The sequence below is a fragment of the Narcine bancroftii genome, chromosome 2, assembly GCF_036971445.1.
Source record: "Narcine bancroftii isolate sNarBan1 chromosome 2, sNarBan1.hap1, whole genome shotgun sequence".
Lineage (NCBI taxonomy): Eukaryota > Metazoa > Chordata > Chondrichthyes > Torpediniformes > Narcinidae > Narcine > Narcine bancroftii.
Genome location: NC_091470.1, coordinates 96,928,185 through 96,952,935, shown reverse-complemented (window position 1 = coordinate 96,952,935; position 24,751 = coordinate 96,928,185). Strand labels below are relative to the sequence as shown.

Here is a 24,751-nt window from a genome sequence, read left to right as displayed (position 1 = left end):
CGAAACAGGCCATTCGGCCCTTCTAGTCCATCCTAACCCATGTAGTCTTCTCTACATGGGAGAGAATGGGCACAGAGAGATCACTTGGTTGAGCACCTTGGCTCTGTCCACCGCAAATAGCGTGGATCTCCCAGTGGCCACCCATTTCAATTCCCCGTCCCCTTCCCTTGCTGACGTGTCTATCCATGGTCTCTTGCACTGCCAGGAGTACAGTGCTAATTTTTCAGGTGCCAGAGCTCATCAAATGCGATCAAATATCCTAATGTTATTTGGAGAACATTCACCATCTCCCAATCCCAACACCCACTTCCCTTGTGTTCAGAGTCGGCATGAGGGTAACTGCAGGGGGAGAGGGGGGCACCAGGGTATTTAAGCAAAATAGTGCTAATGGCAAGGGTTGCCAGGCATCAAAATAAATGGAGACCTGGCCTTGATGGCCTGTGAGCAAACACTAGGAAGGAGGATGAGTATAAGGTGTACTTGTCCTGCATATGTATTGTATGTCTGTATGTGTGTTATGCCTGGTTGTGTGTCTTGCACCATGGACCGGAGAACATTGTTTCGTCAAATTGTTCTTGTGCAACCTGATGACTTGTAATAGCTTTCAATGTTTGAACTTCTCATCTAAAATATGGATAACCAACTATGGTGAGGTCTCGGCAGAAACATCACTGCTCTACTGTGGCATTCTATAACCATAACGTTTGTTGCACTTCATAACAGAAGGCAGATGACAGGGAGGGAGAAAACCCAGAAGCTGCCAGTGCGGTAGGACTCTGTAACCCTGACCTAGCCTCCTTATGAATGTTGTGAAGATCCGAATTTTTACCTTAATTACATTTTCTAGATTTTAAAAAAATGAAAGCATCCTTTGCTTCAAAAATATCTTTAATGACATTGATATTACAAATCTAACATTTTATTATTTGTTATTAAAATATTGTGACATTATTTACACATATATGCACAATGTTACCAGCAGACTCAGAAACAAAGATGTGCTCGCCGCCAAATAGGATCCTGGTGCCCAACAATGTCTCAGCTAAAAGCCTGCAATGTAAAAGAACATCAACAAATAAATCAGAGAATTTAAAAGATTCATTTAAATTTAAAATAGGTTCTATTTCATCTTCCATAAACATCTCTAATTCTAATTAAGAGATGAACAAGTTTTCTACAGATTCTGACTGTATTTTACCTTTCCATCTCATTATTAGGAGTGCCAGGTAATGCTCCTGGCAACTCTTTGATTGCTTTACGGCAGACAAAAGTTGAAGTACATCATGTGTATTACATTTTTACGTATTATTATGTGATAATAAAAAGGAATCTTGAATTTCGCCAGAGGCTATACTTTGAGAGATGTTTGAGGAGATTCGGTATGTCACCGAAAACTCTTTAAAATGTCTACAGGTGCACAGAGGAGAGCATTCCGGCTGGTTACTTCTCTGTCTAGTATAGAAGTGCCAACGATCAAGACAAGAAAAACCTCCAGAGGGTTGTTAACTTGGCCTGTGACATCATGGGCACTAGTCATCACTCCACTGACAACATCTACAAGAGGTGGTGTCTTAAGAAAGCAGCCTCTATCCTCAAGGACCCCACCACCCCAGCCATGCCCTTTTCATTTTACCATTGGGAAAAGGGTATAGGAGCCTGAAGATGAACACCCAGTGGCACAAGGACAGCTTCTACTGTCAGCAGATCCTTGAATGAACAAACATTACCTTATCTTGTCATTTTTTTGCATTATTTTTATTTATTTTGAAATATAGTTTATAGAAACTTTTGCACTGTGATACTGCCGAAAAACATCTAATTTCATAACAATCAAATTCTCATTCTACACACTTCTAACAAAATATCTCTCACAATTCTTTTTTCTCTCTTCTATATCAGAACCACATCGTTCAAAAATGTTATTCCAAACAATAAACACAAACCAATGTTGCTCCAAGCTAGAATTTACCTCACAGAGCTGCTCAGTCGTTGATTTTGATGAAAACTTTGGGGCGTGAAAAGATTTTGATAGCCTCTTCTATCTCTGTCAACTTCTTCTCCACGTCTGTCCGTTTCTTCTGCAAACCAATCGTATCCACTTGTACAGGAAACATCAGCAATTGTTTGGTCAGCTGTTTTTGGGCTAAGGGTAGGGGTTGGCACAAAGCAGATTAAAACAAGGTGAATGTGTAGTTCAAGTTAAATAAAACAGGAAATACTAGAAACACCTCACACCAGCTAGGAACAGAAAAAGAGAGTTAATATTCAGGTCAGGCTTCTTGCCTTTACCATGCCAGCATGGTATGAATGATAAATAAAGGTTATTAGGCCAAAACATCAACTGTTTTTCTCTTCACATGCTCTCTAATGTACATTTTTATTTTCTGCTTTTGTCTGAGACAACATTGATAGCACTTACTTTTTGAATGCGTATTTAGACCTGTTAAATCCAAAAATGCCATTCCTGAAGACCACATCTTTCCCAAGAGCAGTCCTTTGAAATTTCGGGAATTACTCTGGGCAGTCCTCATCTGAAAAGGCTCTCATTAATTTCACCAAAAACCAAAAGAAAACTGAACAGCAACACAAGTGTTGATTTGATAAGGATAGATATTTCATTGCCTAGAAAACAGAGTTTTGAAAAATTATTCTGTCCCACATCTTGTCACCTGTTTCAAAAGTCATGATAAAGCTTCTCTAAATGTCACTCTGTTCCTCTTTTAGCAACACAAGCTGAATTACATTCAATCCAAACCTCTTCCATCCACCCTGCCTCTTTCTACTACGTGGAAATTTCCATTGAAAACCTCAAAATGGAATAGAAATATAAAACACAACTCCACAGGCAGTTACATTTTAGATAAAATAACTTGTATGTTTCGATAAGTACTCAGCACAATCAATCCTGCTTTTACAGTAACTTCCAAACAACTTTACTTATTTGTTTAAAGCTTGCACTCACTAGCACTGTTTAGCCTGAAAATCATCTGTACAGAATGTGTCTGTTTCCTCAAGAGTATGGGACACCTGAACCGGGCGCCTGCCTACTTTAAAACATTGATTATCTTTACTATTCTCCAGCTTTGTGTTTTCACTTCATTCATGGTGTCTGCAGACTTTGGTGTTTTACTTCAGTAAGAGGTGAAGCCAGTACAGGAGAAATTGTTATTCTCCCAATAATTAGAGGTGTTCATTTAACCATTTAATCATCAGCTTTTCCCAGGAATCTCCAAATAAAATTTCAGAGTGGGATGCTACATGTTTCATGATACCTGGACTTGGGTAAACGGGATTGTGCATTCACAGCCAGGCACGTTATAATTACAATCAGATCTGGATATCATGCCCACATTTCCGATAACGTATCCCAGGTCCAAGCTGGCAACATTCAACAGACCCTACACCATTTCCATCCATGTGATCTGCACTCAGAAAGGGGAAAAAGCCTGATTCCCTACAATTTATATGAATGTCACAGCTCTGAAGGATTGTAGGAGAGCAAGTTCACAAATTTGAATGTCAATTAATATAGTAATCCAGAATTCAAGCAACCAGTGAAAAAAAGAGTAAAATAAATAGGTAAAAAATACGCGTTTAAAATTGGCACACCTCACCGTTAGTTCACTAACAAGCAATCTCAAGCAACCTGAAAATATACTCATCCAGTATCTACTAATCCCCATAAGTGTCAGATAGCAGGGGTGGGCTGAAAGATGGCAGATGGACTTTAATCCTGATAAGTGTGAAGTGCATCATTTTGGTAGGAAGAATCAAGACATAGTAAATGGGAGAGCATTGGAGAATGCAGTGGAGCAGAAAGATCTAGGAGTGTATCGTTCCCTGAAGGTAGAATCTCATGTAAATAGGGTGGTGAAGAAAGCTTTTAGCATGCTGGCCTTTATAAATCAAAGCTTAGAATACAGGAATTGGGAAGTGATGTTGAGACTGTTCAAGGCATTGGTGAGGCCAAATTTGTGCAGTCTGGTCATCGAATTATAGGAAGGATATCAACAAGGTAGAGAGATTGCAGAGATTTATGAAAATGTTACCTGGGTTTCAGAATCTAGATTTCAAAGAAAGATTGAACAAATTAGGTCTTTATTCTTTGGAGCGTAGAAGGTTGAGAGGGGATTTGATAGAGGTATTTAAGATTATGAGAGAGATAGATAGAGTTGATGTGGATAGGCCTTTTCCATTGAGAGTAGGAGAGATTGAAACAAGAGGTCATGAGTTAAGAGTCAAGGGGAAAAAGTTTAGAAGTAACATGAGGGGGAACTTCTTTACTCAGAGAGTGGTGGCTGTGTAGAAAGAGCTTCTGGGAGAAGTAGTGGCGGCAGAGTCCACTTTGTCAAAAAATTGAATAGGTATATGGATGGGAGGGGAATGGAGGGCTATGGGCAAGGCGCAGGTAGGTGGGACTAGAGGAGAGGACTTGGTTCTGTGCAGACTAGAAGGGCCAAAATGGCCTGTTTCTGTGCTGTAATTGCTATATGGTTATCAGAATTCCATCCATCTAAATGGAGATCATTTGAAATAAATTTTTAAAAAGCCACAATAATTAACAATTTTTTTTAAAAAATCCTTGGCTTGTGAAAGATTGAAACACCACACACCATAGCAGGGAGAGCGCAAGACACATACTTTGTTGAAGGGAATTGAGTGTTTCCAGCCTTTCATTCTCTGGCATCCTCGTGTGGCCAGGAGGCATGCTAGGGTCAGGGGTATTTTTCTGTCGTTCTTCTGCTTCTTTCCTCCATTGATTTCGCCGTTCAATTAAGCTGGAAACAATTAAAATATTTATCAGATGTTTTCAATGAGAAGCTAACAAAATGAAATATTTATATTTTAAACAAAAAAGAAAGAAAAGTCATAAGCATCTTAATTCAACAATTTGGATGTGCCAAGTATGTGCTGACTTTTAAACTTAGCTTGAAATGCTGGTCAATTGGGGCTGAGCTTTACGTTTAAGCATTATTATCCAAGACGGTGAGAACAAGATTTATCAGCAGCTTGTGAGTGAGTGACACCAAAGCTGAGTTTTAAAACCTTCCAGACATTAGAAGGAAGAGGACAGCGCGATGATGCAGTTCTGGAAATGAGATGTGGGAAGCAGCCTTACAAGGAATGTTGATTTCAATGTTGAGAGAATGGAGGAAGAGCACAATACAGAGTGGGAATTGAAGCAAACTAGGAAATTGTGACAAAATGTATAACCACCAACAATGTCCTCCTCACCAGTCAGCTCCTCTCTGCCTTCTACCCCAGTGCATTGAAATACAGAAGTCAGAGAGAACAACTGAAGTTTAGATGCCAGGTGAAAAAACACTACTGGATTCAATCTCAGGGACCTACCCTGTCACATTTCATTGGGAATGTGTCCAGATATTGACAGGCATATACTATGAGTAAAAAGATCTATACATGAGAGTGGTTTCCTTTTATTTATTTTGTCTTGTGATTTTTTAATCAATTCTGAGTAAATTCACTTTTTTTAATTATCTGATTACACTGGACAATAAATGTTTTTCGAAAGGTTTGCTTCCTGAGAAAAAATTTGGGATTATGATAGACAACTTCAAGCTGAACTCAAAAATAATTTCATATTTGCTGTATCACATAGGAAGTTAGAGAAACATTAAATTAACAATTGAATTCTGTTACTTGCCACCAATGTAACAGAATCTTCCTGAAGACAATAAATGCTGTTGTTAAATACACTCACTATGCTATTGCCTGAAGAGCATATGCATTCAATGTAATGCACAGCATCTGTATATGTGAGCTGCTTTTATAGCCTGTCTGCATCTATCCTGACTAAGAGTCCCCAGGGCTAAGACAACATTTGCACACCACCTGCACTGAGTGCATGCCCAGGCCTGCTTGGACTGACCAAACCAGCTTGCTTCATGAGCAATATATTAATAGACTTAAAATATGACAGGAAATCACAAAATAGGAGATATCTAAAAAACAGTTTGTGATATGAAAATTTTTAAGGTGATTTTTGCCCAAAATAAACCCAAAAGTTTTCAGGAAGCAAAATCTTTGTTGTCCAGTATTATTTGATAGAGGTGATGCAGCAAAGGCCCACGGGTCTGAAAGCTGAGCCTGGTCACATTCATCATGTACTTCACCCAGCTGGTTAGCCATAGAACTGTAAATGCAGTTACAGATAAGGAATTGCCAGGAGCAAGCACGATCGATCATAGCACAGCCCTATGGTCAGAGCAGCATTGGTCCATAGAAATATATGAAAAGTTATGCCAGGGATTGAGTTTGAAGGTTGGGGTGAGAGGATAATTTCTACCTGGTATGCCATCCGTTTATTTCTAGCTCACCATAAATCAGGACAGAAGAGAAAAAGGGAAAAGGACAAGGCCTGAAGGATAAAGCTGAAAGGCCTGGACAGAGTAGATGTGACAAGGTTGTTTCCCATGGTAGGGGAGTCTAGGAAAAGGGCACAACTTCAGGATAAAAGGGTGCCAATTTAAAATAGAGACGTGGAAAAATTTCTTTAGCCAGAGGATAATGAGTCTGTGGAACTTATTGCCTCAGGTGTCTGTGGAAGTGAGGTTGTCGGGTGTATTTAAGGCAGAGATTGACAGGTATTTGATTAGTTAGGGCATGAAGGGTTACAGGGAGAAAGGTAGAGAGTGGGGCTGAGCGGGAGGATGGAGCAGCTAATAATTATAATGGTGGAGCAAATTCAATGGGACAATGGGCCTACTTCAATTCCTATATCTTGTGATGAGTCACAATAATCCATGCTTACTACTGTGGCAGCTGTCCTTTATTTTTGATTATGTACTCCTGCTGATCTTTTTCTTTCCTGTCCAGCACGTCTGCAAGGGACTGTAACGATTTGGAGCGCCGCACTGGCATCTTCCATGCATTCTGTGCGTTGTGCCTAATGAAATCTATATTAAAACCTTTCACTCGAATCTGCAATAAAGACAAGTATATTGGTAAATTATGATAAGGAACGATAATTTATTTGTCACACACAGTAGAAAATATGCATTTAAAATACAGTAAAATCCCCGTATCAAGCAAGTGGCAGCCTCAACCAGCAAAATAAATTGCAGAAAATAAAAATGTAAAAAATATGAAATTTTTAAAATGGCAGCCCTGTCAGTCAATTTACCAAACACACAATCTCAAGCCGGCAAGTTCTCTCCAGAAAATTTACTTATCCGGCATTTACTAACCCCCATAGGTGCTGGATATGGGGGTTTTAACTGTACTCAGTGAATTGTGTCCAATGCTGCACTCACATCTATGTTAGCATCCTCTGCTGCTTCAGTACAGATCTCCGACTTTGTTGGGATTGTTGAGGAAGATCTTTTTGGACCCACCCCAGTCCCACAGCGCGAATGTGCTTTAAGGTAGCACTGCTTATCCAGAGGCGTGGGGGGTGAGCTCTCCTGAAGATAAAAAGACATCAAAAATGGGAAAGAGACCAGTTTCATTTTGGGAAAATCTTCAAGACTGCAATTTACCCCTGTGGTTACTGGCATATAGTCAAGAATTTCAGAAATCTCTCATGTAATTGTTTAAGAAACTAGACCATTACTCAGAAATGCTCTAGTTTGTGGCACTCTTATCCTATCAGACAAATTAGGAAATGGAGAACTGATGGGCAAGGTGACACTGCCCAACGTTGCAAGTTTCTCTGTCTCTCCCTCCTCCCCCAATACATCGGTTCACAATTTTAAAAATGCATTTTTAAAATATCCAGAATACCTCCCACATTGAGACAGCAACACCAGTCATTTACTCTGCTCCGCTTTGTATGACTTAGTGTGTGTTCATTCAGGAGATCTACAAACGACCGACTGTCAGTCACTGTCTTTCATCCCGAGTCTCTACCTGTAGGCGAGCCATCACTTTTGAAGGCACGGTTTCGTATTTCTGGGACTTCCACAGTGCTTTCACGGGTTTGGGACCATTGAGTTCACGTTCTTGGTCTTTCTCCCTGCATTTTTTCTGTATCTCACGCATTCGCCTCACATTCTCCTTTTCATGATCCTTCGACTCCTTCCCTAGCAAGAAACAAAATCCCTGTTCAGATTTATAGTCGGAGTGCATACATACAACCCTGAGATTCTTTTTTCCTGCGGGTGCAGCAGAATTACCGCTAATTGGTAGTACAAAAAAATAAACTGTTCACAGTGTAAACATGTAAACAAATAAAGAACTGTAAACAGATAACAAATGTAAACAAAATGACTGTGGAATACAGAGAGAATATAGAAAATCAATGAAGTGCACAATTAAGAGTCCTTAAATGAATCTCTGAGTTTATTGTTGAGGAGTCTGATGGTGAAGGGGTAGCAGCTGTTCCTGAACCTGGTGGTATAAGTCTTGTGACACCGAGACCACTTTCCTGATGGCAACAGCGAGAACAGAGCATGTGCTGGGTGGTGTAGGTCTTTGATGATTGCTGCTGCCCTCTGACGACAGCGTTCTCTATAGATGTACTCAGTAGTGGGCAGGGTTTTGCCAGTGATGTCCTGGGCTGTGTTATGAGCCCAGAGAACTCCAAAACACAGCAGCAACAGAAATTCACCAAGACAATGCTCTTCATTTGCTTCAAACATAATAATAAGATCAATCTTTAACTTATTACTATGAACTTAACCCCCTTCTAATTCTAAGTGGACATGATGTAATATGTATGTGTTCAGGAAAGTTCTTTGTTTCACTGTCCAATCACTAATTTTTCACTTCTCCAAGTTCACTGGGATCAGGCAATTTTCATACTGTGCACAGAATTCACCAGACTCTGGTGCTTTAACTTAAATTGTTACCACAAAGGAAGGTTTTTGTTGGTTTTAGAGAGAGATATTCATTGTTTGTTGGACACACACACACAATCTCCTTCAATCAGCCACTTCAGTGTCTTGCTGAAGAAAGTTGGCCCCTCTTGGGTTCTCCTCTTCTTCCAGGTTACCACAGAGTTCTTCTTTTCCCCCTATTCCAGGAGAAATACATTAACCAGCCATTTCCTCGTAATTGACTACAAGAGTTGAAAGTAGGCTGAACTCACAACTCAATACCCATCTTCAAATGGGGTCTCATAGGAGGAGTGCCACTCTTGGAGTCTCCAGCACCAACTCTGGTGCAAATCTGACTGTCCCCTTTTTTTTCTCTCTCTCTCTAGAATCACATGTTTTTTTCCCCCTCTCCCTGTTTGCAAAACCACATGATCCCTTTTGGAACAGTAAACTTCAACCAGTCTTGGATCGCTGGCACTGGAATCATTTTCAGAGCCTGGACATCTGTTCCTTTAAAACAATCATCCATTCATTCCATTACATCAGTCCAATTAAACCTACTTGTGAAGTCCTTTCCATTGTCACTGCTAAGTCACTGTAGACTTGTAGGCTCCACCTTAGGCATAGCTCTTGCATTTTAAATGAGATGTATTTCGTGAAATGTTAATATATGTTTGTGAAGTGTTACTGAGATGTCAGTTTGAAAAGTAACCCTATACTAAATCCCCACAATCTATGCCTTGTAAAGGCATATTTTATCATAATGTTATTAACCCAATCAATAACAGCTGTGTCCACTACGTTTTGGAGGGATTTATGCTCAGAGGTATTGGTGTTCCCATACCAGACCATGATGCAGCCGATCAGCACACTTTCCATCACACCTCTGTAGAAATTTGCCAGAAATTTGTTCTGGTGACATACCAAACCTCTGCAAATTCCTGAGGAAGTAGAGGTGCTAACGTGCTTTCTTCACGCCATTGGTGTGGTGGGTCCAGGAAAGATCCTTCAAGATAGTAACTCCCAAGAACCTATTGCTCATCTTCTCTGATTCCCCCCCAATGACTGGATTGTTAAGAGGAACACAAATCTTGTAGCAAACAAGAGCTGCCAAGAGACCTCCTGATTTTTACAATACTGGCTTACTGAAGTAATCTATCCATCACTAGGATTTATGCAAACTTTTCCATATAAGAGGCCAATGACTGCAGATCAATGAGCGAATGTCTGGGATAGTAGTCATATACATCGGCCAAAACAGCTTGATGGCCACACCCAACCGCTTCTGGAAACAGCAAGAGCTGTCCCAGACTGACCAATTCAGAAAGTTGGAGAAATGCTGGAGGAATGCAGCTGGTCTCACAGCATCCATAGGAGGTACAGAACTATTACTGACATTTTGGGCCTGAGCCCTTCTTCAACAAATAAGCAAAGAACAGGAAGGCGCAAGAATAAAGAGACCAAGCATGCCTGGGGGAGGAGTCCAGACCAATAAAAAGTTAATTGGATATAAGAGGAGAGGTGAGAATTGCTTTTTGCTCTGTGAAAGGAGACAGAAGGGAGAGGGAGAGCGAGCTGGGGAAAGGCGACAGGGGGAAGAAGAATGGGAGGGAAGTTTAATGGAAACCGGGGAAGTCGAGGTTAATGCCATCTTGTTTGAGGGCGCCTGGATGGAAGAGGAGTTGTTCCTCCAATTTGCATGTGGTCTCAGTCTGGCAGTGCATGAGACCATACAGACATGTCAGCAGAGAATGGGATCCAGTCATCTGAAAACATTGAAAAATAGCTATCGAGACCTCCAAGCAGCAGAGCACCAAAATCCAAGTATATCACAATATCTGTACTAAATTATTTTGTTTTGGTAATTTGCATTTGAATTCATGGAGATATCCCTCAATATCAATTAGGCTGCTCAGACCCAACACAAATGGATACACAGCTGTTCACAATATAACTCCCAGTTAATACTAAGCAGCAAATAATTGATTTACTTTTTGGTGACAATTCCCTGTGCAGTGACACGCCTTCCAGCTGCAACAACACACCCATGCAGCCCTTCTGTCCTCTCTCCAGGATCTCTCTGGCATTTGACCGTATCCGAGGAGCTGGCTGAGACGGACGGGCGCTGTAGCACGATGGGTACAAAGTGGGATCCGGAGCTAGTGGTCCCGATAGAAAGTCCAGCTTTAGGCTATTTCCTTCTAATCTTCCCCGAGCTGCAGGTAGAAAAAGAGGGAATGAAAAATTAAACAGACACCAATAAAGAAAGCAGTAAATTGTCATTCAACTGTGGAAATCTCTGTGGTGAGGTAATCCATTCCATTAGAAGTCATTGGGAAATGACTAAGCAAAACCTGACTACATCATTCGCTGGCACATACATTAAGATCATTATGCAGCCAAATTATCATCTTGAGTAAAGATATCTCACAGATTAGTCCACAGGTGATACTTTAATTTTTTACGTTTTGAAGGGTGGGAGGAAACTGGAGTGCCTGGAGGAAACCCACTCAGACACAGGAAGAACACACAAACTCCTTACAGACAGCGCCAGATTCCAAACCAGGTCACTGGCATCGTGCTTACGGCTACACTAACCCTGATAAATCACACAGCACCTTGGACTGCCACAAGGTCATGAGCATTTTAAAATGTTAAGACAACAAAATTCTGGAATGTCTCATCACCTTCCCCAAGAAATCACGGTGATCTCTTGCTACTTCCTCAAGTAATATGTCCACCATAGGATAGCTAAATGATAATCAATTACAATCATTTTCTGAGATCTTCTAATGACATCCACAAATCAATGGGATCCACTCAGAAAGTCCCATTGAGAATGATAATTAAACTATCACAATTGCTTTATTAATAAACCAGGTCATATAGAAGTTTCACAGTTTTGAGTCATAAATATTCAGTTTCACAATTCCAATTAATATAATCTAATGGTAAACACAATCTGCTGGAGACCCTCAGCATCAGTGGGAGAAAAAGAATTGGTGGCATTTTGAGCCAAAGCTGGTCTCAATAATAACCAATCAATCAATCCATTTCCAAAATAATAAGATAGACTTCTGATGAACGATTTAGGATTTTCCATAGACACAGACATACCCACGAGTTGAAGATTCATCAACTTTTGGTGCGGGTGAATGGGTGGGAACAAGTAAGCCCAGTGTCTGTGGATAAAGTCGGCATCTTCTTCCGGTGCGCAGCACCAGACCGAAACAACCAGTCCTCCATGGTACGTGGTAAATTGCCTGCAAGGGATCTGTCTAAACTTGTTCAATTCTAAGAATCTGTTTTTTTTTAACCTCAGCATAAAAACATGAGGATCTGAAGGACCAACTGTTTGGAGCTGTTCAAGTGAACCGGTACGGACTTGAAGGGCCGACATGGCCTGTTTCCGTGCTATAAACGGTTATATGGTTAATAGGCATTTGACAGGGGTCTGCATAAGGCGACTTAGCAAGAGTCCTATAACTGGAAACATACTAGCGTGGGTAGAGCACTGGTTAATTGGCAGGAAGCAAACTATTGGAATACAGGGATCATATTCTAATTGGCTGTCAGTTGCTAGTGGTATTCCACGGGTGGCGGTGTTAGGGCGACTGCTTTTTTATGTTGTATATTAATGATTTGGATTATGGAATGAATGGCTTTGTGACCAAGTTTGCAGACAATACAAAGGTAGATGGAGGAGTAGTGTAGAGGAAACACGGAGGCTGCAAAAGAACTTAGAAACTTAGATTAGGTGAATCTAATTAATTAATAAAACAAAGTGATTAGGAGAATGGGCAAAGTGGCAAATGAAATACGTCAGAAAGTGTAGTCATGTAATACAGTAGAAAAAATAAACAGACAAGCTATTTTTTTAAATGTGGAGTAAAATAAAAATAGCCAGGTGCCAAGGAACCTGGAGTCCTCGTGCAGAATAGCCTGAAAGTAAACTTGCAGGCTGAGATGGCGGCGAAGAAGGCAAATGCAATGCTGGATCTCTGAAACATTTTGAATGTTGAAAGGCGTGGACAGAGTAGATGTAGAAAGGTTGTTTCCCATGGTGGGAGAGTCAAGGACAAGTGGGCACAACTTAATGATTAAAGGGTGTCCGCTTCGAAGAGATGCGTAGGAATTTCTTCATCCAGAGGGTGGTGAATCTGTGGAATTTGTTGTCACAGGCAGTTGGGAAGGCTAGATCATTGTGTGATTGATAGGTTCTTGATTAGCCAGGACATCAAAGGTTATGGGGAGAAGGCTGAGCACTGGGGTCAGCAAAGAAATAGATCAGCTCTTGATTGAATGGCAAGGCAGGCTCGATGGGCTGAAGGACCCATTTCTGCTGCTATGTCTTGAGATCTATTAACTATTTCTCTTACTTAATTGTCAACTGTCGTCTGCTTTGTTGAGTGTTTATCATCAAGATAACCACTTAATTTTTGTCTCTTTCATACTCTTTTCACTTTCTGTATTGCAATGCAATTCCTGGGATATAGAATGTGACCTCCAAATATTTCTCCTTCTTGACGGGCAGTTGACAGGGGTTTTCATTTCAGAGCAATTCATCTGAAAAAACACACACAATAATCAATCACCTGAGACTGGATGCCGGTAAAAATCTGGGAACAGCGTCGGATCTGGTGGAATGGGGCCAGATATGTTGGAGGGGCCTTCAGCCATATTTTTTTTTCTGTAACACAGCATTGTCAAAATAGCTTGATTTTAAAAAGGGGCACTGGAATTGGAATGTGTTCAGCCTTGCAACCACTAACAGTCCCTTCATTAGGGTCTCTCTCTCCCCCCGCCCCCACCCCACATCAGTCCCCAGTGTCCCCTCTATCAATCTCTCTTCCCCCCCACCCCCCAATTGATCTAGCAGCACCCTCATCAATCAGCCCAGCGGAGGTCATCTTAGGCGTCTCAATCTGGTTTGAAGCCCAGGAAGGGGGAGGGGGCAATTGATCTACCTCTCGCCACCCCGTCAGACTGCCCTTCACATCCTTCCCCCCCCCCACTAGCTTGCCCCTGCTCCTGCCCCCCCCTCCCCCATCTCGACTGCCCTTGGCCTGCTCTCTACACCACTCTCCCATCCCCCCCGGCCTGTCCCCTGCCCCTCACAATCCCCCGATCCCTCAGCCTGACCCTGAACCCCTCCAATGTCCCTCCCCAATACCCCCGGCCTGTTCCCTACACTTCTTCCCCCACCCCCGCCTGTCCCGTGCCCTTGACCCTCCCCCCGTCCTGTCCCATGCCCCTCACCCTCCCCCCCGCCCTGTCCCGTGCCCCTCACCCTCCCCCCCGCCCTGTCCCGTGCCCCTCACCCTCCCCCCCGCCCTGTCCCGTGCCCCTCACCCTCCCCCCCGCCCTGTCCCGTGCCCCTCACCCTCCCCCCCGCCCTGTCCCGTGCCCCTCACCTTCCCCCCCAGCCCTGTCCCGTGCCTCCCACATCCTGCTTTCCCCCCCCCCCCACTGTCCCCGTGCCTCCCACATCCTGCTTCCCCCCCCCCCCACTGTCCCCGTGCCTCCCACATCCTGCTTCCCCACCCCGCGTCCCCACTGACCAACGACCGACGCGCACACACCAACCGTCCGCGGGAACGCGCGCGCCGAGCGACGTCATCGCACCCGGATCCTTGGAGAACGTCAGTGCTCGCGCCTGCGCAGTGCAGGGTCGCCGTGTTGCCAGGGACGACGGCAAGCCGCGCAGAACTTCCCGGCAATGATGGAGGGGGCACCACGGCTACAGGTGGAGAGGGGCGTTGACAGACAGGTGGGATGGGGCAAAGAATGACGGACGTGTGGGAGGGGCATTGACGGACAGGCAAGGGATGACGATCAGGTGGGGTAGGACAATGGATGACAGATAGGTGGGGAGAGGCGAGGGATGATGGACAGGTGGGTTGGAGCCAGGGGTGATGGACAGGTGGGGAGGGTTGATGGATAACGGGCAGGTGGGGCGAGGTGGGCAGTTGTTTGGTGATAGAGAGGGGGGGGAGATGGTGATGTGGAGGGATGAAGCCGAAGACACCTGGGGGGATGGAATGGAAGCCATTAGGGGAGGGGTGAATGACAGTTGCAAACAAATTAAATTTCCACTTTCAGGTAGATTCCCCTGTCTCTTCTGATCCACTTCTGTAATATCTGTCTCTCCCACTCCCACCCCCACCCCCACCCCTTCACTATTTCCATTACCTTCCCCTTCCCGTCCACCCATTATCTCCATCAGGTTCAATCCTCTCCCACTAACAGATTTGCATCCCCTCCCCTTGTGTTCCCTTTAGTCCAATCTGTCCTATCCTTCAACCACCCCCCCCCCTGCACATAGTTATCTCCATTCTCACCTTCTCTGCATCACACTCCCCTCCAACTGTCTCCAACCCTACCCTTTATGACTCCTCTCCCTCTATCTGACCTTGTTCTCCCCTTGCCTTTTCTCTTTCTGCCATCAGCCCATCAATTGCCTCCACCTCCCCATCTGTCCATTATCCTTCAAGGTTCAAGGTTTCTTTTTCAGTAAAAGTCCAAAATTCCAGATACCAGAACTTCAGATCACTCGAGAATCCAAACTTTTCAAAACATTTTAAAGTATTTAAAATTTAGCGGGGCTTTTGTGTGCACACATAAGTGCCACAGATGCACAGCAGCAATGAGCGGCCATGCTTCATTATCTTATCACAACAAAATTCATTTGGATAGTGTATTTTTCTTTTGAAATGTTCATTTTTAAACAAAAGTCTCTTTTGTTGTGAAAAAAAGGGGCACTGGAATTGGAATGTGTTCAGCCTTGCAAGTGTTGACTTTATTTTTCTTTAAAACTACTCATTTTGATAAATGAAACCTGCTGTATTTGCTAATGAATAAACTATCAAAACTGACCTGTTCATTTCTTTCTTTATTCCTCCTTAAATTAGAATTTTAAAAATACTGCCCGAGAATCTGAAAAATCCAAAAATCCACACCAACTATCCCCAATCAGTCTGGAATTTTGGACTTTTACTGTATTGTCAAGTAATAATACATTAAAAATATAATGTATTATTTTAATTTGACTTTGGATATACTTTGACTTTTGTCTGCCATAACTCCTCCCGCCCATGTCCTCCTTATATTGGCTATCTGTCCCAAGCACTCTCAGTCTGGATGAAAGTTCCAACTCAAAATGTTTCTCACAGATGCTGCTCAACCCACAGAGTTCCTCCAACAATTTTTTTTTCATCCTTGAACATAAAGGATAATTTTGGGGAAAAGGTACAGGAGCCGAAGGACGAGCACTCAGCAGCACAAGGACAGCTTCTTCCCCGCTGCCATCAGATTCCTGAATAATCATTGAACCAAAGACACTGCCTATACTTTTCGTGCACTATTATTTTTATTTTTTATAGTAATGTTGTAAAATGGTTGTAATATGAATGCTCGCACTACGATGCTGCCACAAAACTCCGAATTTTGTGTCTTGTTCATGACAGTAAATTCGGATTCTGAGATGAAGAAAGTACAAACGGGAGTTGCCTTCTCTTTGTAGATGACATTTTAAAGTTACATGTCCACAATGAGAGAGAAGAAAAACACAAAGAAATTGCCACAATAAATATTGAAGCTGGCTGGATAGGCTCGGGCTTTTCTCCCTGGAGGGAGCATTAGGCTGCGAGCTGCTAGGGACTGGCTCATGGGAACAAGGTATCAGAACTGGGATTTGAGAGGGTGCTGAGGGCAGGAAGGGCACCTGAAGGGACTCGGGCACTAAGGTCATCCTGTCATATCGGAGGTTTGAATCTGGAGCTTGGGTTTCCCATGGATTGAACAGGTCTCCGTGAGGCTGCAGGAGAGTTGGAGGCAAATCCACAGGGACTTGGTGACTCTTGAAGGGATTCTGTTTTGCTTCTCTTTTTCTCTTACTGTAGCACCAGAAGGGAATATCGTGTAATATTACATGTTCTGCACTATTATGTGTAACGGGTTATATTATATATTATATTACATATAAATGTCTTTAAAAGAGATAAATTGTGGGGGGGGGGGGTTTAGTGTAGGTGACTTCACAAAGAGATACTTACACTTCACATCTCATTTAAAATGCAAGACCTTTGGTGAAGCAACACATTAAGGCACCAGTGACTTTACAGAGACGATGGAACTGCTTTGGAAAGAATTTCAAAAGCAAGTGTAAATCTGAGCTCAAGTGCTGATAAAGATCTTTCAAGGATTGGGTTTGGAGCTTTGGGAAAGGTTCTGGTTTTTTACAAACAGAGAGAGAGTAAAGAAAACAGGACTCTCTCTTAGAGAGAGAGAGAGAGAGAGAGAGAGAGAGAGAGAGAGAGAGAGAGTCAGTTCTGCAGTAGCTTTTGAGGCTGCAACATGGCAAGCTGGCAGGCTTGTTGAAGACCCCATTTTGAAGACGGGTTATGAGTTCAGCCTGTTCAAATCTCTTGTAATCCTTACAAGAGGAAATGCTGGCTAGTGTGTTTCTCCTGAAATAAGGGAAACAAGAGGAACTCTACAGTAACCTGAAAGAAGAGGTTATCATTTTGAAAACCCATGATGGGGCAAGACACTAAAGTGACTGATCGGAGGGAATAAGTTTGTGTGCGTCCAACGAGCAACAAGTATCTCTCTGAAACCTACAAGAACCTTCCTGAGTGGTAACCATTTACCTTTAAGCACAAGAGCATGGTGAAAATTCATAAATGTTAAATTCTGTGTACAGTGTAAGAATTGCCTAATACCAGTGAACTTGAAGGTGAGAAATGAATGACTGGGCTATTAAAGTGAAGAACTTTCCTGAATATACACACATTACATACATGTGCGCTTAGAATTAGAAGGGGGTTAGGTTAGGTTAATAGTAATAAGTTAAAGTTTGATCCTGTTTTTATGTTTAAAGAAAATTAAAAGCAACTTTTGTTTAAGTAACTATTTGTCTTGGTGAATTTCTATTGCTGCAGGGTTTTGGGGTCCTCTGGGCTCGTAACACATGACAATAAAGGAATCTTGAATAGAAGTTTATAAATTCATGAGTGGCCTCAGTCTTTATGTACTGGGTCGTCTAAAACCAGAGGGCATATGTAATGGAAGATTTAAATCGTGTTTTTTTAACTTTTGCAGCCTTTGCTTCTGCAAGGCTGAGAATCTGCTTGTTTTTTTTGAATAAGCAGACATAAGGTAAATTCCACCGAGGGACCAGAGATGCTGTTATCTGATAAAATTACATCTGTGTACCAAGAACATTTAATCTTCCTGCTTGTTTTGGTCACAGACTGTCAGAGGCCTAGTCTTGATGTAGAATAAACCATTATATTCAAAGTGATAAGCTGAAAATTATGTTAATCGATGGAAGCCTAGCATGCTAGCTTGCTCGCTTATCTTTCTTGCTGTGCTGGGAATAGGTGCTTGGGTAAGCAGTTTTTGGGTAATATAAGCCATGGTCCCGCTGCTGAAGTTTGAGATTCTCCGAGAGGTGGCAACATCTCTCAGCAAGAAGAAGAACTTCTAGAGTCCAGCCATCGTCCCGGTCGGGGGAGGTGGAGAAGCTGCTACCGGCGCCCTGACAACCTACTACAAGTGTGCAGTCGTTGCCTCGCTTCGGGAGTTGGGACCAGTCCAGGCATTGATAAGTATAGTTGGGAAGGGCTTCCATATTGTAGTTTGAAATCAGCTTTTGAATTTGTAATAAACATTTGCATAAACTGAACTGCTCTCGGTGTGTGTATGTCTATTTTCTTTTGGTAGCTCAAACACTGTGACCAATCTAAAACGAACAAAGTGAGAGGTACAAGTTTACCCGAGACAGCATAGATTTAAGGAAAGTGGGAAGAGAGTTACAATGAACCGGGGAGGCACCTTCTTTCCACAGAGGGCAGTGGGTATATAGAACAAGCTGCCAGAGGAATGGTAGGGACAGGGACTAGATTTAGAAGAATATAGAAGAATGTAGGGAAACAGGGGTAGCTCAGATATGCAACTTGGTTGGCACGGATGAGTTGGACAAAGGGCCTGATGGTAGCCAGACCTGGATATGAAGCAGGCATTTTTATTTGGTTCGGAATGGAAAGTATGGAAGAGCCAGTCAGATTTCCATTCAGGGCATAGCGTTCTCGCATTCTCTGGCCACACATCCAATACCGAACTGCCACATGGTAGTGCTGGACATAAAATACCGTCATGGACCACCTCACTCCACAGTTCAAACTATGTCCTCAAGATGTTAGTCAGAGACTTAATTTCGAACAGAGAGAGATTAAAATAATGCATGGGTACATAACTTTGAATTATATTTATTTTGCTTGCTCTCTTTCTCTCTTTCAACTGGGGATAAAACACTGGGCTTCTTTGGAAGAGTTTTTCAATGAGTATTTCTTGTACTTCTCTCATATTGGGAGTGGAAAGAGATATAATGGTAGATAGTAGTCACACCTGCACCTGGAAATGAGGTACAAGTTGTTCCTTGGTCTTGAATGGAAAATAAAGAATCAATCAGAAGTTTCCATCCAAATTCTCTTGCCATAGACATCAGTCATTCATGGGGGAATCCCCTCAATCCTCCTGCCCTGCACTCCCCCCACCCCCCCCCCCCCGCATCTCCCTGCATACTATTTTCACTCTCACCCATCAAATTCCCCAATTCATCTACCACCAACCTACTCCAGGGTAATTTATAGTACATCTGGCAGAGGGGGGCGTCATTCACCACCCTCTGGGAAAAGCAGTTCCTCCTCATCTCCATCTTAAATCTACCACCCTGGATCTTGAGGCTACATCCCCTAGTTCTCGTCTCCCCCACCAATGGAAACAACTTACCTACCTCCATCTTATCTCTGCCTTTCATAATTTTATATGTTTCTATAACGGGCATCTCTAGGGTTGGAGTCATCCGGTATAGTAACTCATGGCGTCATCCCACCCCCCCCACCAACCCCACAATGGACTGAGCACAGAGGGAATAGCTGTGTGTTCCTTGTACATTCGGGGTACTGAACCGGGGAGGAGGCTCTCTCCGGAGCACAGTAGAAGGTTTAAAAAGTAAATGAGCATCAAATTTTAGCCTTGTAGATCTATTGATACAAGTAAGCTGGGCTTATGAAAAATGATTTTGTTGTTATAACTAACCACAGGGATATTTTTATTTAAAAAAATACATTTCTGCTGAAACACTGCACAAAAATTTTATAGACAGTCATTTTGGTGTGAGTCCCCCTTGATGGTGTGAGCCCCTCTTGATGGTGTCACCTGGTGCAGTCCGCACCCACCTAATGACGCCAGTATTCAGTAAGATCCCCTCTCATTCTTCCGTACTTTTCTCCTACCGACTGCATAAAAAATATTTATGTATCTTATGAGAGGTGAAAACAAAGCTTTTATTTTAATGTGCTGAGGTGCCCCGGTGGGGCCATAGGGTTCCACTGGGAATGGCTGCCCGAGAGTCCCAAAACCACAAGCAGTTCCTTGGAGGTTTCCTGTGGCTCAAGTCTGTCACACTCACCACTGAGGGAGTAGGAGGTCCGGAGCAGGACACGCATCTTCAGCAGCCGCTCCATTTCTCTGAAATCCGAAGGGACTCTCACATCACAGGCAGTCCATACTCCAGCAACAGGGAACACAAGCATTCTGGAGACCATGGCATTGGGGCACTGGAACATCCTGTGGGGTGTTGACCATGGCAACGGGGAGGATGATCATTGAGGACCATGGCAACAGGGCCTTGCGGGATGGAGGACCTGCTCTGTGCCCTCTATCCTGTCCCCACCAGCCTCCATCCAGGCGGCTCCAGTGTCCTAGGGTAAACTGTCCCACTGCAGGCTTCCTGCAGCAATAATATTAACATCTTTTGTTGACCTGGGCTCCTCCCCTTGCCAATCTACAGCCTTCCTGTTCTTTTCTTGTTCCTTGAAGGTCATCTCAGGCCCAAAATGTCAGTAATATATTTTTACTTCTTGTGGACGCTGCAAGACCAGCTGAGTTCCTCCAGCATCTCTGTGGAAGAAGGACTCAGGCCCGAAACGTCGGTGATATATCTTTACCTCCTGTGAACACTGCGAGACCGGCTGAGTTCCTCCAGCATCTCTGTGGAAGAAGGGCTCAGGCCTGAAACGTTGGTAATATATCTTTACCTCCTGTGGACGCTGCGAGACCAGCTGAGTTCCTCCGGCATCTCTGTGTTTTTTTACTAAAATCACATCATCTGCAAATTTTTGTGTTTCACAGCTTTCAAATACCTGCACTGTTGTAACACAGTGAGCAAGAATACACTAACAGCCAAAGAATCTGTTACACAGTAGTCTTTACCCACTTCACAGCTAAAACACCTGCCATTTTGCCTCGTTCCCCTGCCTTCACCTTCACCTCCCAAATATTAATCCACAATGCTGCAAACACTGCCAGTTTCTGAGATCGTGTTTCACCTTTTCGCTACCAACCTTCATCTGATTATTCCTGACAAGGTAGAACACTTTGCTTAGATTTATATCTGGAAGCATCATTGCAACGGTGAATGATAGCAAACTGGGCTATTTAATTCAGTTAATGTATAGAAAGTAAAATAGGAAAGTCTGCAGACACTGTGATTGAGATTTAAAAAAACACAAGGCTGAAGAAACAGCAGGTCAAACAGTGCCCTTTATGTAGCAAAGATAAAGATACATTACTAAGGCTTTGGGCTTGAGGCCTTCAAGGTATGATCAGGTGTTTGATATAGTGGAGTGTTCAGAATTGTGCCTCAACACAAGGTTGAGGATTAGCCCCAGAAGTGAAGTGGGTCACAAATTCATATCCCCATATTTTTTCCTCAAATCTATTAAAAATCTTAAAAAACTTTCAATCTGATATTCAAAATTTTACAGTTGACTACATCAATTGCCATATATAGAAGTGTTCCATATTTCCAACATTATTTGTATGTCAAGGTATTACCTGACCACTTCTGGAACATCTCCGTTAATTTTCGTTCAATGTTCTTTGATCCTGGATGTTCCCAACTCTTGGAAATGATATCAATTTCTAACTTACAAGGTATGTTAACACAAAGCAGTAATACTCTTTGAATATGTAATAAAAAATAAATGCAAAAAATATTTAATCTCACTCCACAAAAACTTAAATATGTTCAAACATTAGGCCCTTTCAAACTGCTGTGTAAAATGGGGTTAATTTGCCCGGTTAACGACTCAGTTATGCGGCAGTTTGAAAGGATTCATCCGGGTCCCTGACCTACCTCAGAGGTAGTCAGGGAACCCAGTAAAACTTACCGAGGTGGTATCCACAGGCTGACCTGCTTATTCCGGTGACGTCAGAGCTTGCGTGAGTGCATCACCAGGACAAACAGCATCCGATCATCCGGCAGTACTTCTGGTGTTTGCAGGATGCGTCATTTTGTGGGCGGGATCCCCCTTAAATCACCGGGTTGGCGATTTAATTGGCCCATCCCCCTGCAATTTGAAAGGTGCTTCCAGCACCTTTGCTGCAATGATCACACCCAGGTCCCAGGAGGGTGACCCAGGTGCTACAGTTTAAAAGGGGCTAATGAAATTTGTGGTTTCAAACTGTTTCTACTGAAAGGAAATATCAAAACATACAGAGTTTGTAGGTTATTTGCGTGTAATTGGACAGCACAGGCTCGTGGGATGGAAGGACCTGTTACTGTGCTGTATGTCTAAATTTTAAAAATTTAATCTCTGATGTTTAACAAATTTTCAAAAACTGTACTAGATTCAGCAGGAATTTTTTAAAATCATCCTTTCATATGGCACAGTTGGCATAGCAGATAGCTCAACACCTTTACAGCGCCAGCAATTGGAACGGGAGTTCGAATTCCGTGCTGTCTTTAAGGAGTTTGTACATTCTCCCGTGGGTTTTCCCCGGGGGCTCCAATCGGTTAATGGGGTGAAAATTGGGCAGCATGGACTCAAGCTGAAATGGCCTGCTGTATGTCTAAATTTAAATTTAGACCCTGATGGAGGAAAATCAAAGCAGTGTTGAATATAAAAAGAATGTGTACCTGCCAATCAGTGTGCAGCGTGGACATGTGCTGAACAGGGTGCCTGTCGAGTAGGACTGAGGTTCTGGAAAAGAGGTACGATCTTATTGAGACAGGCATGATTCCGTGAGGGGCTGAGAAGTGGAAGTTAGGAGGCTTCTGCTCTAATTGGCAGAACTGCAACAGGATAGTCACAGGACACAAAACCACTTTAGGACTAAGCTGAGGGGAGCTTTCTTCACTAGAGGACTACAGCCATTGAGAATTTGACACCACAGAAGATTATGGACACTCATCACTTATAATGTTCAAGGGGTGGTTGCTTTTGAGTCACGGGACATGGGGTCCAAGCTGGAATATTAACATGAGGTGGGCATATGTGAAAACACGATGCTGGAGAAACTCAGCAGGCCAACAGTGTTCTTTATACAGCAAAGATAAAGATACATAACCAATGTTTTGAGCTTGAGCCCTACATCAAGGGGTGATGTAGACAGGCGCCCGAACAAAATGACTGGGGGAGGAGCACACTCCCACAGGCAGGAGGTAAAAGGTGGATCCTAGAAAACAGGAAAAGGGAGGATGGCTCTGTGAATGGAGAGGGAATGGAGGGGTGGGGTGGGGTTGGAGAGCTGGAATCCTTGTAATGCTTTTTCAGTTTTGAATCCCTCTCCACTGAAGCAACCTGGTTCACCACGTAGACACGTAGAGACGATGATTTCTGGTTTCCCAGCATCAGGCCTATGCTGTCTGCTCTCCCCTATCATCACCCATCGACACGAAACCCACCTTTCCTCTCCCATCCTCATCAAACCTTCCTGTCACCCATCCCCTGACTTTCCCACCACTCACCGTCACACTTGGGGCGATTTTTTGCAGTTGATCATCTCCCAAACAAGAGTTAAAACATCCTACGACACAATCCAATAACTGCTCAGTTCGGGGTGATTGACCCAGACGTAGGGAGTTTTTCTGTGCCTGTGCAACGGGTTGTGGCTACAAGAGCCATCCTATTCAAACGAAAAGACTCTAGACCAAGATCTCCAAAGTGGTTGATAGCGACCCCTGGGGGTGGGGGTTGATGGGACTATCCAAGGGGTCGATAAATGCCATGGAGTCCATAATGTCAGGTGGGGGGGGAGGTCAATTGAACTTTTGTGGTGGAAAGCAGGGGCAGATCAATGGAAAATGGCGCTTTTGGCAGAGGTGGGCAACCTCTTGCGAGAGTTGGGCCTTGGTGGCCACCATGTTGTATTTGGCTTCGGCCTTCGAATAAGTTGAGGGAGGACGAACTGAATGTAGATGTATGTGTTGTTTGTACTTCTGGTTGCGCCTCCACTCCCCAACACTGCCACCCCACCCCGTCCAGCACTGCTACCACCCACCCCCCCAACCCCCATCCAGCGGCGAGATTCCATGCCTGGGTGGTCAATGAGGGATCAAGTATTCCATGAAGGGGGACAGTGGTCTAAAAAGTTTGAGGACCCCTGCTCTAGACGTCCAACAGTGGTTCTCTCATATTATGTCCTGTTTAAGTTCAGAAAAAAATTAGATATAATATATTTGATCCTTTGGTGAAATTTGAAGATACACAGCGACCTTTGATGTCTTATTTTCATTTGATGTAAATGTTTTAATGTGATTAGATGTACTCACTCTTCCAGATGAGATAATTTTACCTTTGTTTTTTGATTCACAATAGGAGCCAAAAACTACAAAATATATGGATCAGCTGCTCAGATGTTTTTTGTGAGTTGTTTTTTTTTAAATGAGAGTAGGTGGGAGCGTGGAGTTTATATAATGCTTTAGATTTTTTTTTCATTTTCACTCACTGCAGTAGGGAGGAATCGAGTTTATTCTGTTTGAAGTTTTATATTAACATATATAATTTTCAGTTTCGTTCCCTTTTCTTCATTGTATTTCTTATAAAAACCAATAAAAAAGATTGAAAGAGTTAAACCATCAGCTGTATCAGAGCCATTACATGACCACACAGTTACACGCAGGA

At 43.0% G+C, this 24,751-nt stretch overlaps 1 protein-coding gene across 4 annotated transcripts; it reads right to left on the bottom strand.

Annotated features, from left to right (window-relative positions):
* Nucleotides 1-870: 870 nt before the first annotated feature.
* On the bottom strand, nucleotides 871-14,561 carry enkd1 (enkurin domain containing 1). Of its 4 annotated transcripts, none has more exons than XM_069917553.1 (9): nucleotides 14,339-14,561; nucleotides 13,373-13,467; nucleotides 10,769-10,993; nucleotides 7,870-8,042; nucleotides 7,275-7,424; nucleotides 6,773-6,942; nucleotides 4,642-4,778; nucleotides 1,970-2,143; nucleotides 871-1,050 (listed from the first exon to the last, which is right to left on the bottom strand). In XM_069917553.1, exons 2-8 carry the CDS (start codon nucleotides 13,455-13,457, stop codon nucleotides 1,983-1,985), a joined length of 1,101 nt encoding a protein of 366 aa, XP_069773654.1. In that variant the 5' UTR covers nucleotides 13,458-13,467; nucleotides 14,339-14,561; the 3' UTR covers nucleotides 871-1,050; nucleotides 1,970-1,982. The 4 variants fall into 4 exon arrangements, with proteins under 4 accessions (XP_069773654.1, XP_069773655.1, XP_069773656.1 ...); XM_069917554.1 differs by having other exon boundaries at nucleotides 14,360-14,561; XM_069917555.1 differs by lacking the exon at nucleotides 14,339-14,561 and adding an exon at nucleotides 14,192-14,210.
* Between the last annotated feature and the right edge of the window lie 10,190 nt (nucleotides 14,562-24,751).